This window comes from Sciurus vulgaris (assembly GCF_902686455.1).
Source record: "Sciurus vulgaris genome assembly, chromosome: 15".
Classification (NCBI taxonomy): Eukaryota; Metazoa; Chordata; class Mammalia; order Rodentia; family Sciuridae; genus Sciurus; species Sciurus vulgaris.
Window position 1 is genome coordinate 25,543,045 of NC_136476.1, and position 15,717 is coordinate 25,558,761.

Here is a 15,717-nt window from a genome sequence, read left to right on the forward strand (position 1 = left end):
AAGGTGTTTTAACTGTTACCATCTTAGTATCAACTGTATGTTATATTCTCTGTTGCAACAATAATTACATAGTGCTCTATGAAACCTTATCTTTTGACTTGCAGTGAAAGAGTAGTAACCTCAGTTTATTCTCCCAAGTATTATGGACTTTAATATTGATTATTTTATATTTGTTTTAGCTATGTTGCCTAGAAAAAACAAAATGTCTTTAAATTTATCAGGGATGGTTATGGAAGGAATGAGCCAATGTCCATTTAATATGTAAATTAATTTATACAGCATGTAATATGTTCCATCTCTGATTCTTTGTCATACTTAACCTGGTTGGCCCTTAGGTCTTTCTTTTCTCCTTAACTCTTAATTCTTCTGTCTTTCAAGCTCTTTCATTGCTACTGTGTTCATGACCTTTAGCTAAATCTCTCTCTTTTGGTAGTGAAAGTTAATATTTTTTGGCTTATCTATACTTTCTCTACCTTCTTTTGTCAGGTTGGCTATACGTTTCAAGGTCAAGATGTCTTTCTGGCTTTATATTTCCGTAGTTCTCACCTAGAGCAAGTTAACTTCTAAAGCATTTGTTTTCTTATAAAATAAGAATCATCATTTGTTAGGGGTTGACAAACCTAAGAAAGAAACCTTGCATATTATCTAGCATATGGGTATTTAATTTTTAGTATGTACTCTCTTCCCCAAGCTATACTATTTGTCAGAATTATATTAAATACCCTAAGTGGTCTCTTCTACTCTTTAAGAAGAGCCAGCTTGATGAGATGATCATGTATTGATTTCAGGTTTTCACTTTAAAGACTTAAGAGAAAGAAAAAAGTAAAGGTTGAAGAGACACCTTTGTTATTGTCCTGAAAGAACCTTCGGCCTATTATACCAATGTTCTCAGGTGTTTTAGGAGAGAATTTTTTTTTTTTTTTTTTTTAAAAACCTGTTTCTGTTCCTTAATTCTCTGACATACCTGTGTTTTAATACTGTTTTTTAATATTATTTTCCTTTTATCTGATTACATGGTTTAGTTCTAGTTCATATACTTCCATTCATGGATTTGATTACATCCATTTTTTATCTTTTTTTTTTTTCCCCCCATTTGGTATCTTATAAGCCTGTCCTTAAATTTTATCTTTGTTCTTTCAGGTGATAAATAAATGTATTTTCCTAGTGAGTTACTAACTAGTAGTGGAACTTTTCCAATTTTGTACTGTAGGCAGTTCACTTTATTCTTATGCATAATTTTCTCTTGTAAGTTTTATGTTCTGTTAATACCTTACTGTTTTCTGACTGGATTGGCTATGTAACTTATCTTTAGGATTATAGAAATTAATGGAATAAATTAGCAATAGTCATAATAGTTTAAACTCTGACTTTTCATTAGTGGTATTCTTATTGTTCATCTCGCAAGATTGACTCTTGGGTACATAAAAATTTCATTTTCAGCTGGGCACGGTGACATACCTCTATTATCCTAGCTACTGAGGAGACTGAGGCAGGAGGATCACAAGTTTGCAGCTAGAGTGTGAAAATTAGATTGCTTGCCTGACATGTGCAAGGTCCTAGGTTAAAGCTCCAGTACCACCAAAAAAAAAAAAAAAAATTTAAAGTATAGTATAGACATGGGTATATGGGTACAGAGTAGTTAGAACACTTGTTTCACTGAAGGAATTGGGAGGAAAGTTAACTTTCATACTAGTAAGAGGTTTGAGGTAGTATAATCTGGAAAGATTAGTTTTGACTTAATCACTGTAAACATCAGTGGCTGCAAATATTGTTTACTATGATAACTCTGAAATATTTGAGTTATATTAAAGATTTTTGCAGCAAAAAGTGAAATTAAGCTTCATTAACTAATTTTAAACTTTTTTTAGGTAAATGAATTGGTGGATGCCAGAGATGTCGGCCTTGGTGCTTGGTTTGAAGCACATATACATAGTGTTACTAGAGCTTCTGATGGACATTCACGTGGCAAAACTCCACTGAAGAATGGCAGTTCTTATAAAAGGACTAATGGAAATGTAAATCATAATTCCAAAGAGAACACAAATAAATTGGACAATGTACCCTCTACGTCTAATTCAGACTCTGTTGCTGCTGATGAAGACGTTATTTATCATATCGAGTATGATGAGTAAGTGCTCATGCTATTGAGGACTTCGTGAAAATTCATGTTTTTGTTTATAGAAGCACAACCTTACATTTCAAGATTATTTTAGTCATTCTGAAGAAATCATTTAGAGGTCATGTTCAATCTATTACTTTTGTTCTGTTTGGTAATTGTTAACTAATGAACAAGGGTCCTTTAACTCTTGGTCATCTCTGGCTCTTAAGTGGTTTGTCTTATCTTCCTTATTTTAGGATGTGCAGATTTTCTGATTGTCTCCATTAGGTTTTTTGATATGTACTTTAAGAGTATTTTAGAAAGTGTTTTATAACATAGTGTAGTAACCACTAGAGTGAAGTAAAAGTATGTCTAAACAACTTTTTTTTTTTTTTTTAGTTGTAAATGGACACATGCCTTTATTTATTTTTATGTGGTGCTGAGGATTGAACCCAGTGTCTCACTCATGCCAGGCAAGTGCTCTACCACTGAGCTACAACCCCAGCCCAACTTTTTATTTAGATAACTTACATATAGTTTACCCAATTAAAGGGTGAACTTAAATGTTTTTAGCACATTCACAGGACTATGTGTTATCACAAACTAATTTTAGAACTTTTTTGTTGCTCCCAAAAAGAAATCCTGTACTCATTAGCAGTCACTGTCCAATATCCCTCACCCCAGACCAAATATGTTCCGAAATGTTCAGAAGGAAATGGTATTAAGAACTTGGCCTTTAGGGCCTAGATTCTAACACTAAATTTTCTTTATCCAGTTTGAAAATTGTAGTACAATGGTTACTGTTGGGATAGATTTAAATATTTATTAAACATGCTGAATGAACTTAAGTTACCACTCAATACCTCAGTATATATGAAAAATATTGTTACCAAATTCTTGTCGCATAAGAGTTCAAAATCCTAGGATGGTTGTAAATTTTCCTACCTCAAGATGGTATAAGAAGACTTTGGTGTCAAATTTTTTGGAGAGGGTCAAAACTAGACCCTTTCAATCTTTATTTTTTTGATACTTCTTGTTGTGGTAGTTAATCTGCCAACACTGCTTGCTTCAAATGAGCCATCATTCTACTTTTTTCATAGTAGATGGTAATAGAACTAACAGTGAGAGTGAGTATTAAAATATGGGATTGACCAAGCTAGCAATATTGGTGAATCAGTGCTGGTACAGAAAGGGGTTGGAGTCTTTGTGTTGATAATAGCAGTCTCTGAATTTATAAGTGCCAGGTTACTTAAGTAGTGGGAGACTTTAACTCTCTGTATTGACTATAATCAACAGTAGAATGTTTTAAGTTCTTGATTTTTATCTCTTAGTGAATTGGAGAATAACTAGGAAAACTGCTACATGGGACTTCATTCTGGTCAATAAAAAAGAATTATTTAGAAATTTTGTGCAGAATGACACAACATAGACACCGAAGTTTTTAATACTAAGTAAACAAAAGCTTTTTAAATTTTTTGTTTAAAGGCTCTTAAATTTTTGTTTTTCGATTAAGATTATCCAAGGAATAGGTCCAGTGCTTGAGTTTGGTGTGATACTAGAGCATAAAACATGGTTCCTTAGTGTTTATTTGGCTATTTTTTTAATGGAGAAATTTGTCTTGATTAGAAGGAAGGATAATAAAAGGAAGTCTAAACCCAACATGCATAAGAAAACTAAAATTATCTTCTCTAAGTAGTTTTACATGATGGAACTAAATATTTCATTTTTGGCATCTTAAAGATAAAATAGCTGCTCTCTCTTTGAGAAAAAAAAAGATAACAAGTGTAATGATAGGTAAATGTCATTTACATCTTTAGAAAAGAGAAAAGAACTATACAAAATACAGTGTAAGATTTTATAAAGTACAAGCGTATTTGGATAAAAGTCATGGATAACTAAATGCTGGTGTAAGCATCTAGAAAGAACCATTATCTGATATAGATATGACAGTCTTTTAAAGTTTCATTCCTTATGGTAATTAGCAAACTGAATTTGAAAATATAGTGATGTGGTGATTTTAACAAATTATTAGATTGCGTATACATTTCAGAGAGCTGGTGGAGTATATGACCCAGCAGTAGTAATAAACATTTTTTTTTAAATATTCCTTTTTTTTTTTTTTTTTTTCCAGAAATTAAACCCACTGAGCTGTATTCCCAGCCCTTTTTAAAATTTTTGAGACAGGGTCTAGCCAAGTACCCGAGGCTGATGTTGAACTTGTCCTTCTGTCTTAGCCTCCTGAGTAGCTGGGATTACAGGCGTATGCCCTGTACTGGACTGAATTGGTCAGGCTGGCCCTAAATTCTGGGCTCAAGCAGTCATGTCTCAATCTTCCATATATGTTGGACTGCAGGCCACGCATGGTGCATGCCACCATGTCAGAACCAAAAGCTATTTTTCAAATAGACTGCAGATCTAGTATATTATCAAACCAGATGAATTCTTAGCCTTGGAATGAACTACATTAAAATTGCTTGCAGAATCAGATCAGGATAAATGGGTATCCCATTGCATTTTCAATTCCCACTCCACTCAGAGTAGATTTTAAAACAATTTTTAGTCTATGTAGAACAATAAGCATTGTAGACCCATGACATTTATTATGTAGAGTGGTTTCAAAAAACTTAAGACTTGGACGTTGTTCTAACATGTCAATGAAATCACTTGTTTCCTAATCTACATTTTTCCTCTCAAAATTATAGATGAATACACTTAAAGTTCATGAAAAGCAGGTTATGTAAAACAGATTTGAAATGTTTTAAAAATTCGATGTTTTACCTTTAGTAAATGTCCCTTTTCTCTTGGTTCCTTGATGGGGTATGGACTAAAAAATATATAGTTACACTGTCAACTCTTTGATTAACATCTTACTGTAGATAATGTGAAACAAGCATAGGATAAACATCAGAGTGCCTGGAACAGAGTAGATATTTATGGGTTTTGGTTTTTTTTTTTTTTTCTTTCCTTGATTGCTGTTACATCTGTCATCATCCTTGTTTTAATAGGACTCAACCAACCTAGTTCATATTTGAAGAGAAAGTTGGCAGTAGGAATATTTAGACTCCAGAGATGAAGATTGGAAGGAATTCTTAAATCATTTTTAAAAGTATCTGGTTAGTGAGCATACACAACATAGCTGTGAGGAAAGCTGCTTCTCTTTTCCATCCTACCAAAGCCTTAATTACTAAGGAGAAGCCTAAATGAAAATTCTTTTAGTGATATTTGTACAGAAAACAAAAAGAGAAGAGGTTTAAGAAATGGGCAAATCTCAAGGTAAACAGGCAATTATAAATCATTAACTGGCCAATTAAAAAAAAAGGGAGAGAATATCAAAATTTTCCTTATTTTTGTAAGCTTGTACTATTCAGTTTTATAACTTCCTATTTGTTAGTCCCATCAGTTATCTTCTCTGTAGTTATTAAAAGTTAAGATTAACATTTTTAAGGACCCTCTACATCTAAATTCACAATAGTCTTGGAAAAGTAGAGTCCATGAAACTTCTGATGAAGAGCCATGATGCTGACTGAAGAGGACAAGGTGATCTTGAAGACAATCATTTTCTTAGTGATTCTAATAGGTAATGTGTATGGCACAGAGATGGATAATATAGTTACTCCATGTTTGCTTTACATTATCACATGTATCATAGTGCTTTAGACAATGTTAAGTCTTATGCGTTGGGTTCAAGCTCAACTTCTTACATGAATGTGCATATAAACTTTAGAGTGATTGTATTAGCTACATTAATGCATAAGGAAACCAAGATTTATTATATAATTTGCCAAAGGTTGTATCCATTAAATTGTCAGACTTCAGAACCTAAGACTTAATAATGCAGTATTGACACAAGGGGGTTAATATCTTGAATTCATGTCTGTTGCCTTCAAAGACTTGCTTTAGATGTTGCCTAGGATCTAGAGCAAAAAGCATTCCTGTAACTTCTGTTGAGGTAAACAATAGGTATGTCAGCACATGAGACCCTCCCATCAAATTTTATTGGTACTGATTATTTGGCTGGTTTATCAGCAAATAAATGCTAAAATATTTATCCTTTTTTTGTATTAAGAAGCATATGTTCTCAGTAGATTTAGTGTAGATTCTGTTTAATCACTGAGACTAGTGGTTCTCAATCCTGGATACAGTTGTCTAGGAAGTTTTAAAAAATATTAGTTCTTGACACTTACCCCTGCAGAACTTCTAGTATAGATCCTGAGGGATCCCAGAGCATTGCTCTTTTCTAAAGTTCTTTCCCTGTGATTCTAATGTGCAGCCATGGTTGAGACCTACTGTGTTAGACCAGTGGTTCCCAACTTATGGTCCTTGACCAGGAGCATCAGCATTGCCTGTTAGAAATGCAAATTCTTGGACTCACTCCAGACAGAATGCATCAATCTCTAGGTGTGGCCCAGAAATCTATGTGGGTTTTTAAAAAATGTTTCTATTGGTGCATTATCATTATATATAATGGGATTCATTGTAATTTATTGATATATGCACATAATATAATTTGCTTCATTTCATTTGCCAGAATTTACCATTTTCCCCTTTCTTCCTCCCCCTGATCCCTTACTCTACTGGTCTCCCTTCTTTTTATCTTTTAATTGGTGCTTTATAATTTGCATAGAAGTGGGATTCATTGTGATAATTTTGTACATGCACAAAGCATAATTTGGTCAAAGAAATTTAAGTCCTCAGGGTGATTCTGATGAACACTAACATCAGACTAACAAATGCATTGATGCATTTCCTTTTGTCCTAGGTTTAACCATTGCTGTCATATACCCATACTAAAGAGCAACATGGGGGAAAGAGGTTAATATGGCAGTGGCCTTACTAAAGGCCAAGGGTAATATGTAGTATCTGAGGAAGCTCTATGTTCTTCCTTATTTTAGCACATGATTAGGCTTATAGTTCACCCTGCTCCCAAGTACTGGAAATTGAACCCAAAGGTTCACTACCTAGCTATACCTAGCTATATCCCCAGCCCTTTTTACTGTATTTTGAGCCAGGGTCTCACTGAGTTGTTGAGGCTGGCCTCACACTTGCAATCCTCCTGCCTCAGCCTCCTAAGTTGCTGGAATTATGGGCATATGCCACCATATCCATCTGTAGCTTGTTTATTTTTCCATTTAGACAAAATTATTAGAACTCATTCTTTCCTAAAAGGTTATATTTTATTCAAACTAAATGATCTGTAGATTACTTTAAATGAGGAATCATTTCTGCACTATGCAATCTTTACGCATTATTTACTTTGTTTAGAAAGTAATGTTCATAATGTATTTATGGGGAATTTATTCAACTTTTTAATTTTCTGGTATAGGGGTTTTTTAATCCATTCATCAATTGAAGGGCATCTAGATTGGTTTCACAATCTAGCTATTGTGAATTGAATTGCTATAAACATTGATGTAGCTGCATCGCTGTAGTATGCTGATTTTAAGTCCTTTGGGTATAGGCCAAGGAGTGGGATAGCTGGGTCAAATGGTGGTTCCATTCCAAGTTTCTAAGGAATCTCCATACTGCTTTCCAAAGTGGCTGCACCAATTTGCAACCCCACCAGCAATGTATGAGTGTACCTTTTTCCCCACATCCTTGCCAACACCTATTGTTGCTTGTATTCTTGAAAAGAGGCATTCTAATTGGGGTGAGATGAAATTTTAGGGTAGTTTTGATTTGCATTTCTCTTATTACTAGAGATGTTGAACATTTTTTCATATATCTGTTGATTGTAGATCTTCTGTGAAGTGTCTGCTCATTTCCTTAGCTCATTTATTGATTGGGTTATTTGTATTCTTGGTGTAAAGGTTTTTGAGTTCCTTATAAATTCTGGAGATTAGTACTCTATCTGAAGTGTGTGTGGCAAAGATTTTTTACCACTCTGTAGGCTCTCTCTTCACATCATTGATTGTTTCCTTGCTGAGAAAAAGCTTCTTGCTACTACCAAAAGCGCTATACAAATTTAATTGAATTTCACTTAAAATCCCAATGACATACCTCATAGAAATAGAGAAAGCAATCATGAAATTCATCTGGAAGAATAAGAGACCCAGACTAGCTAAAGCAATCTTTAGCAGGAGTAGCGAAGCAAGTGGTATCACAATACCAGACCTTAAACTGTACCACAGAGCAATATTAACAAAAATCGCATGGTATTGGCACCAAAACAGACAGGTAGACCATTGATACAGAATAGAAGACACAGAGACAAACCCACATAAATAGTTATCTCATACTAGACAAAGGTGCCCAAAAACATACAATGGAGAAAAGATAGCCTCTTCAACAAATGTTGCTGGGAAAACTGGAAATCCATATGCAGTAAAATGAAACTAAACCTCTATCTCTCACCCTGCACAAAACTCAACTCAGAATGGATCAAGGAACTTGGACTCAGGCCAGAGACCCTGCACCTAATAGAAGAAAAAGTAGATCCAAATCTATATCACATCGGCTTAGGACCAGACTTCTTAACATGACTCCCAAAGCACAAGAAATAAAAGCAAGAATCAATAATTGGGATAGATTCAAACTAAAAAGCTTTTTCCCAGCCTTTTTTATTTTTTATTTTGAGAGAGGTTCTTGCTAAATTGCCCAGGCTCGACTCAAACTTGGAATCCTCCTACCTCAGCTTTCCAAGTAACTGGAATTACAGGTGCATGCTGCCACCCGGCTCTATTAAATTCTTCAGGGGGGATATATTGTGTAATCATTGAGTGCTTGTTCTGAGATCTAGTTCTCATGTTCTGTTTCGCTCTTAAAGTCAGTCCTCGTAAGTCAAGCTCTTCCTGAAGGTCACAGACTTGAACTAGATCTCAGCTTTTCCTGATTGTAAAATGCTTTCCTTTGAAATGTTGTCAATAGATGAAGCAGTTCACACTCTGTTCATTATAGCATACTCAACCAATAAATTTTCACTCAGAGTTTCTCTAAAGAAACATTGACATAAAGTTCTTTAAAAAAAAAAAAAAATGTTTTAGTTGTAGATGGACATAATGCCTTTCTTTTATTTATTCATTTTTATGTGGTGCTGAGGATCAAACCCAGTGCCTCACACATGGCCAGGCAAGCACTCAACCACTGAGCCACAACCCCAGCCCAACATAAAGTTCTTAATCATGTGATCTAGAGTTGAATTTTTGCCATAGTTATCACACTACCTATTCTCTATAGTGTCTATCAAGGATTTAATACTGTATTCCTTTTGTAAGTCTTATGGGCCAATTAAAAAGGTAAGTTCAAAAAAACTTTGTTAGTGACTTGCTTTATCTTTCATTGTTTTGTTAAATATAATGGTCTAATTTAAAGGTTTTGATTTACAAATTTAGCTGATTCCTTTTTATTATTGTTTTAGTTGTAGATAGACACAATATCTTTTTTTTTTTTTTTTTTTTTTTAATGCAGTATTGAGGATTGAACCCAGTGCCTCACACATGCTAGGCAAGAGTTCTAACACTGAGCTACAACCCAGCCCTTTAGCTGATTTCTATTAAGGAGAAAAGTTAGAAAACATCTGACAGTTTGAGAAAGTATATATTTAAAGAAGGAAAGGTTTTTATGGACGTTGTTATATTTATGTATCATATCTTAAGAATGAATTGTCTGAGCTATATAAAGTTGCAATCTTTAAATATAGGTAAATGATTGCTAAGAACCTTTTCATAACCATGCCAACGTTATAGTAGCTTAAACTAGTAATTCTTCTATTAAAATAGCACTGTGTCAAGCACTCTACAAGTACTTTACCTGAATTATCTCATGTAATCCTCATAAAAACTCAGTGAAGTAGATACTTTATGTGTAAAGTGGAAATAACTGTTACAAGCTGGTAAGTAGTTGACTTATAGTCAGGAAAGCATACTTGCAACTTTACCTCTCATTTTGGGAGAAGCATACTTATAAAGAGGTATCCATACCTGTTTATAATACCTTATTATTAACATTATCTACTTATAGCACATGGAGTTTGTATAAATTTTAAAAAATTTTAGTCCCTGTAGTTAATGTTTCTGTATGAGAGATACTATATGCCAGAAGTTCTTTACTTGTAAGTGCCTGTGCATTACCCACCATGAATTAGTATTAAAAAGGTTTTTAAAAAAAAAAAAAAAAAAAAAAAAAAAAGGTTAAACTGTTGCTTTTAATGGAAATATCAAGGCTTTGCTATGGGATTGAGTGGAAATGTCACAGCAACACTTAGAACTTTGGGGCTAATTTACACTGGGCAGTAATTAAGAGTTGGTTATATCATTGCTTCTGGTGTTGATTTTTGAAGCTATTTTTAGTCAAGTACACGCTATTGAGTAGTCTTAATTATTGCTATTACAAATAGAAGTCAGTGAAACAATTCTGAATAAAATCAAGTGGTATTTTTAGCTGAAAATAACTTTTCAGTGAAGTAGTAAAACTGGCCAGTCATGTTGGTGCACTCCTGTAATCCCAGAGAGTTGGGAAGCTGAGGCAGCAGGATGGAAAGTTCAAAACCAGCCTCAGCAACTTAGTAGGCCCTGTCTCAAAATAGAAAAGGCTGGGAATGTAGCTCAGTGGTAGAGTGTCCCTTGGTTCCATCCCCAGTGCTATTAAACAAAACAGAACATCAGAAACACTACAGATTCTCCCAGGTAAGGTGTTTAGGATGCAGATTATTGAGGGGACTCCCCCACCCCTGTGATGTGTGGGCCTTGAGTAGAGCCCAGAAATTCGTTTTTCAAATGGATAATCCCAGGACTCTATTATAAAGTATACAGAGTAGTGATTCTTACAGCCTATATAGTTTAGGCACTAAGAATGTGATTTGAATTCCAGATCTTCGGTTTATTGGTAAGCTTTTGTTTTAAATCTTTCAGCATTAATTTCCTCCTCTGTAAACATCAATTTGATACGTTCTTTATTCTTGTAACTTTGAAAAAAATACCTAGTAGTAAAATAGAATCATACTATCTGCATTTTACTTCCTGATTAATACAGATAGATTATTTTGGTAAGTATTCTTAATTCTGAAGTATTGTGTTTTTTGCATAGGTGCTTTTAACCTGATTGTTTTTTCCACTATTATCAAAATAGTTATCCAAAATTGTTAATGTATTCTAAAATTGAGTTTTTCCATGTAATATGTGAAATCCTACTGTAAGCAGTTTTAAGTAAGTTTTTATTCTTAATTGTGAGTAAGCTCTAAATTTAAGGTGTGAAACTTCATAATGTTGTCTATTAGAATAAGAAATGCTTTCTTTTTGCATGTGGTATAACATTAAAGATTTGCTTAACTAGAACATGCCTACAGACGAATGGTGTCCTTATTTAAACATATTAGCCACAGGAAGCCATGGTTTGAAGGAATAGTTTCATTGATACTACTTTGCTTGTTAAAGCAGTTTGAGTCTTTTAGAATTAATAGCTTACAAACCACCTATGAAAATGTAGTTTCACTATTGTATAGTACACCTTTTTTTTTTTTTTTTTTAAGAGCCTAATCTATTTCTCTAAGATTTAATTCCCTGGGTTCTAGTCATTTGATTGTTTGCTGTTAGTAAAAACCAGTTTTGCAATTTAGCGAGACCTTAAACACCACGGTACTACTGTCTCTAAATAAAATACAAAAAAGGGCTGGGGATGTGGCTCAGTAGTAAAATGCCCCTGGGCTCAATCCCTGGTACCAAAAAAAAATTTTTTTTAAATCAGTTTTTAATTGGCAAGAATGTCATATAGTTAAGGATAATTAAAAACATATACACTGAACGGTAACTGGAAGAATACTGTACTTGGAACATTGTAAATTTTATTGGGAAAACTTAAACTTCAGATATATTTAATGCTCACTGGAAATAAAATCTCTGTCTCACCTAATTGGTTCAAAACTCTCAAAGATGTGATTTTCTTGAACCCGTAGTAGAATAATGACTCGCAGATTCTGAGAACCGAGAGGTCATGCTTACAAAAGAAAGAGGAATGACTCTAGTTTCTTCCATTATAGGAATAGGGTTGGCCTTGGAACAGTGGTAAGTAAAGTTGACCTTGATACATTTCTGTGCTCCAGTTCTTTGTGAATACCTTAAGACTTGTTTTAGAAATGGTTCAAGTTTTTACTTCTCCCAAAATGTTTCATATAGTTGGCACAATTGCTTCTTCTTTGCACAGTCAGTGCAAAGTCTGGAAGAAGTCAGCTGCTTGGACCAATTTCTAGTGATTAGCTTCAGTGTTGTACATTAAACCTCATGGGAAAGGGAATGCTATGTTAGTGACTGCCTATGCTTGAATAGACTTTATCTTAAATACTAGTATAATTAAGAGTTTAGTTGTCTATATGTTTTTGTTCTTGTTTTCTTTTAAGAATACTAAAAACATAATAAAACATTTTTCTTATTTTCTCTGTATGGAATTCTATGTTCCCACTCGGTGTGGTTTGGATATGGTTTGCGTGTGTACCCAAGGATTCATATGTTGAAAACTTGGTCCCTAGTGTGGTAATATTAGAGGTAGTAAAACTTTTTAAGAGTTAGAGCCTTATTGGAGATCCTTAAATCATTTGGGGGTGTGCCCTCGGAAGATATTATGGGATCCCAGTCTTTCTGGCTTCTTGTTTCAAGATATGATCTCTCCCATCATTGTGACACATCCCTGTGACAAATCTGCCATTAGGCCTTCACCAGAGGTTGAACCAGTGAATCCCACTTGATCTTATACTTTGAACCTCTAGAACTGTGAGCTTAAACCTTTTTTTAAATTTAGTTACCAGCTTCAGCTATTTTGTTATAGTAATACAAAATGGACTAATATGCCACCTACCAATTTAGGTCAAGGATTTTCAGGAAGAAAACAGGTATCAGAATCAAGGAGATCTTTTTCAAATGCAGTGATCATAGTTTATTATATTAAACCAAGAACTTCAGTTACATAAAAAGCAGAGTTTTCTACTTAATGAGTTGGGTATGTTTCCAAACATTTGTAAGCCTGGTACATCCCAAGCACCCTAAAATGTGAACATAGTTCCTGCTCCTCAGTGAAAAATTCTTGCTTTGCATTGTAAGTGCTCTGATAGAAATATGCATTCTTAACTTGAAGAGTACAGAGTTGAGAATATTTTTGTGTTCCTGAAGGAAAATAGGAGGATACCAAAGGATAAGGAAGCAGGAGAGTAGATTATGTAACTACAGAAGATATGTGGTGAGTAAAAAGTAATGAAACTAAAGGTGAACAAAAATTTCCAGTTAAACATTGCAAATTAAGATGCATGTTTCCACTTCTAACTATACCCCTCTAGAAGACAGTAAAAGTTCATTCATATGAACTCCCAGGATCAAAAAAAAAGATACAAAAAAATACAAGATGAAGCAAAATTTTGGAAATGTAAAACACAAATGAATGAATAACTTAGCAGGCCAAAGAAAGCTGAAACCTAAAGATGAAAAGCCAACGAACAAGCAAGTTAAATTACCATTTGAAATCTTGAGTAAAGCTCAGGCCTTGGATTCACTAGGTACTTCGGAGGTAGGCGTGTGGAATATGAAGAGCCTTTTAACCACTTCTACCCTATTCAGGGTTGAAATCAAGGAAGAAGACATGGCAGTGATATCTAGGAAACAGAATTCAGCACAGAAAGTAATGGAAGGAGATCGCAACGTGACAGCTGTGGAACAGGTCTAGACCTGCAGAGCAAGCTGTCCAGATTGGAATAAAGCCTCTAGAAAAGATGTTTTGAAGCACAAAATACTAGTTGAGTATCCAAAATGTTTGATTATAGAGGAGTTTTACAACTGTAGTGGAATGGAAATAAATTAGTGACCAAAAAAGAAAGAAAAGCAAAGCTATGAAAGAAATGTAATTAAAGAATATTTCATTGCTTAACTGTGAATACTGTTTAGTCAAAATGTTTAAAAAAAATGATTTTTTTTACAAGCTATATACTTTGTATAATGTGCTTGAGAGTAAGAAGTTTGTCTTGTCAACCCTTGTTAAGAATATGGAGTATAGAGCCAGATGATCAATTTGAACCATATCTCTGCTCCTTCCAGTTATCTGAATAAGTTATTTAACTTTTGTACCTTTTCTTCAAAATGGGGATATAATGACTCCTATCCATGTTATAAGGATTATTGTAAATAAATGTAACTACTTAGAGTTCCTCGTACATGTTAGTAATTATAAAGAATAATAGAATAGGCAAGTGAACTAGATATGGGAAATTGGTAGAGTAACAATTCGAAAAATATAAGCATGCTGTTTAAAAATATGTAGGTAATTAAGAGATAACTAAGAATTGAAAGTGATTGCCTCTGGGGAACAGAAGTCAGTGGTCATGGTGGGCTGGGACAAGAGACTCTTTATTGTAAGCTTTGAGTGTTATCTTTTGAATTTTGCTTGCATATGGAACAACACTTCAAAAAAATGGAGAGAACCTTTTGTTTTTAGCTAGTTTTGGGATTTTAACTTGTAGTATTTTTACTTTTTTTTAATTATAGAAATCTTTAAACATATGCAGAAGTTAAGAGAACAATATAATGAACCTATCACCTAACTTCAACCAATATCAATTTATGGCCCATTTTGTATTATTTATACCAGCATCCCTGAACATCATTGGATTATTTCAAAGAAAGCCCCAGACTTTATATCATGTTCAACCATTAATGGCCTTATGTATGACTTTAGTGGCCTTGGTGGGTACACTGCTAAGATTTCCCTTCAAGAAAGAATTTTACTGACCAGTTGCAAGAAGTCTTAGCTGATAACCTTCAACCATAGCACTTTCGAGATTTGTAGCTTTTGAGCCAAGGTTATGCCCTTTCCTGGAATCCCCCAGTCAGTGACTAAGTGTGATAAGGCTTCTGGTGCCTGATAATTTCTGCCCAAAGTGGAACTCTATGGTTAATTTATACACCTGAGTTCTGCATTGTGTTAGCCAAGAATTTGTCAGAGTTATACTATACTCTGGCTTTTCCTGCCCAACATCCGCCCTTCCTTTCCTTTCAACACAACTGATGATCATCGGTTCAAGGGCTTTTATTTCCTGTGTCTGGTTTCTCTTTCTTTCATAGGTGTCACCTTCATCTTAATATCTGCTTCCTGAAAAAAGCATCTGAAAAAGTAGCTAAAATATGTCTTTTTAGAGTTTTCAGGAGAATCAACATATTAGATATGAGACTGCTATCCTTAAAAGGTCTACTTATGTGTTTGACTGTTGGGCCATATTTGATAACTTAGATTTTAGGAGGATTTTCAATATGACATATGCTAAGCACCTATTTCTGGGAACCTGACAATTTTGGTATATGATAGGCAGTGCTATGACCAATCCCTAATAATCTCTCTAATGAGCTGCCCTGGTAGACCATATTTTATACATGTCACAATTTGTTGTTTAAGGAATTAAGCATGTTTTGTGTGATTCTACTAAGTGTCTTGACCTTGGTTCTTGACCTTTTTCAGTTTTCAGTTTCCTTAGTATCTCCCAAAGGATAGAGATTTTTTTCTTTTAAGTATAATTAGATACTTAATGGATTTTAACACTTTTAATCTGATTTTGGGTGTCCAGATTGTCCCCACTTTGGCATATGGAGACTTCTTTAGATTGAACCTAACATAATTTTTGAGTGCTTCTTTGTATTCAGGTACAAGAGGATGTC

At 34.2% G+C, this 15,717-nt stretch overlaps 1 protein-coding gene and 1 long non-coding RNA gene across 5 annotated transcripts in view; one reads left to right on the forward strand and one right to left on the reverse strand.

Moving 5' to 3' along the window:
* UHRF2 (ubiquitin like with PHD and ring finger domains 2) overlaps positions 1 to 15,717 on the forward strand; it is a 91,383-nt gene that overhangs the window by 18,661 nt on the left and 57,005 nt on the right. For 3 of the 4 annotated variants that reach the window (XM_079113046.1, XM_079113044.1, XM_079113045.1), the window contains one exon: positions 1,869 to 2,128. In XM_079113046.1, coding sequence (XP_078969172.1) covers positions 1,869 to 2,128 — 260 coding nt within the window. The other variant, XM_079113047.1, reaches the window with a different exon arrangement.
* Positions 9,066 to 15,717, reverse strand: part of LOC306645380 — a 268,819-nt gene continuing 262,167 nt past the window's right edge. Inside the window, exon 5 of the long non-coding RNA XR_013759628.1 lies at positions 9,066 to 10,605. This is a non-coding gene — a long non-coding RNA (uncharacterized lncRNA). The remainder of the gene's footprint in view (positions 10,606 to 15,717) is intronic.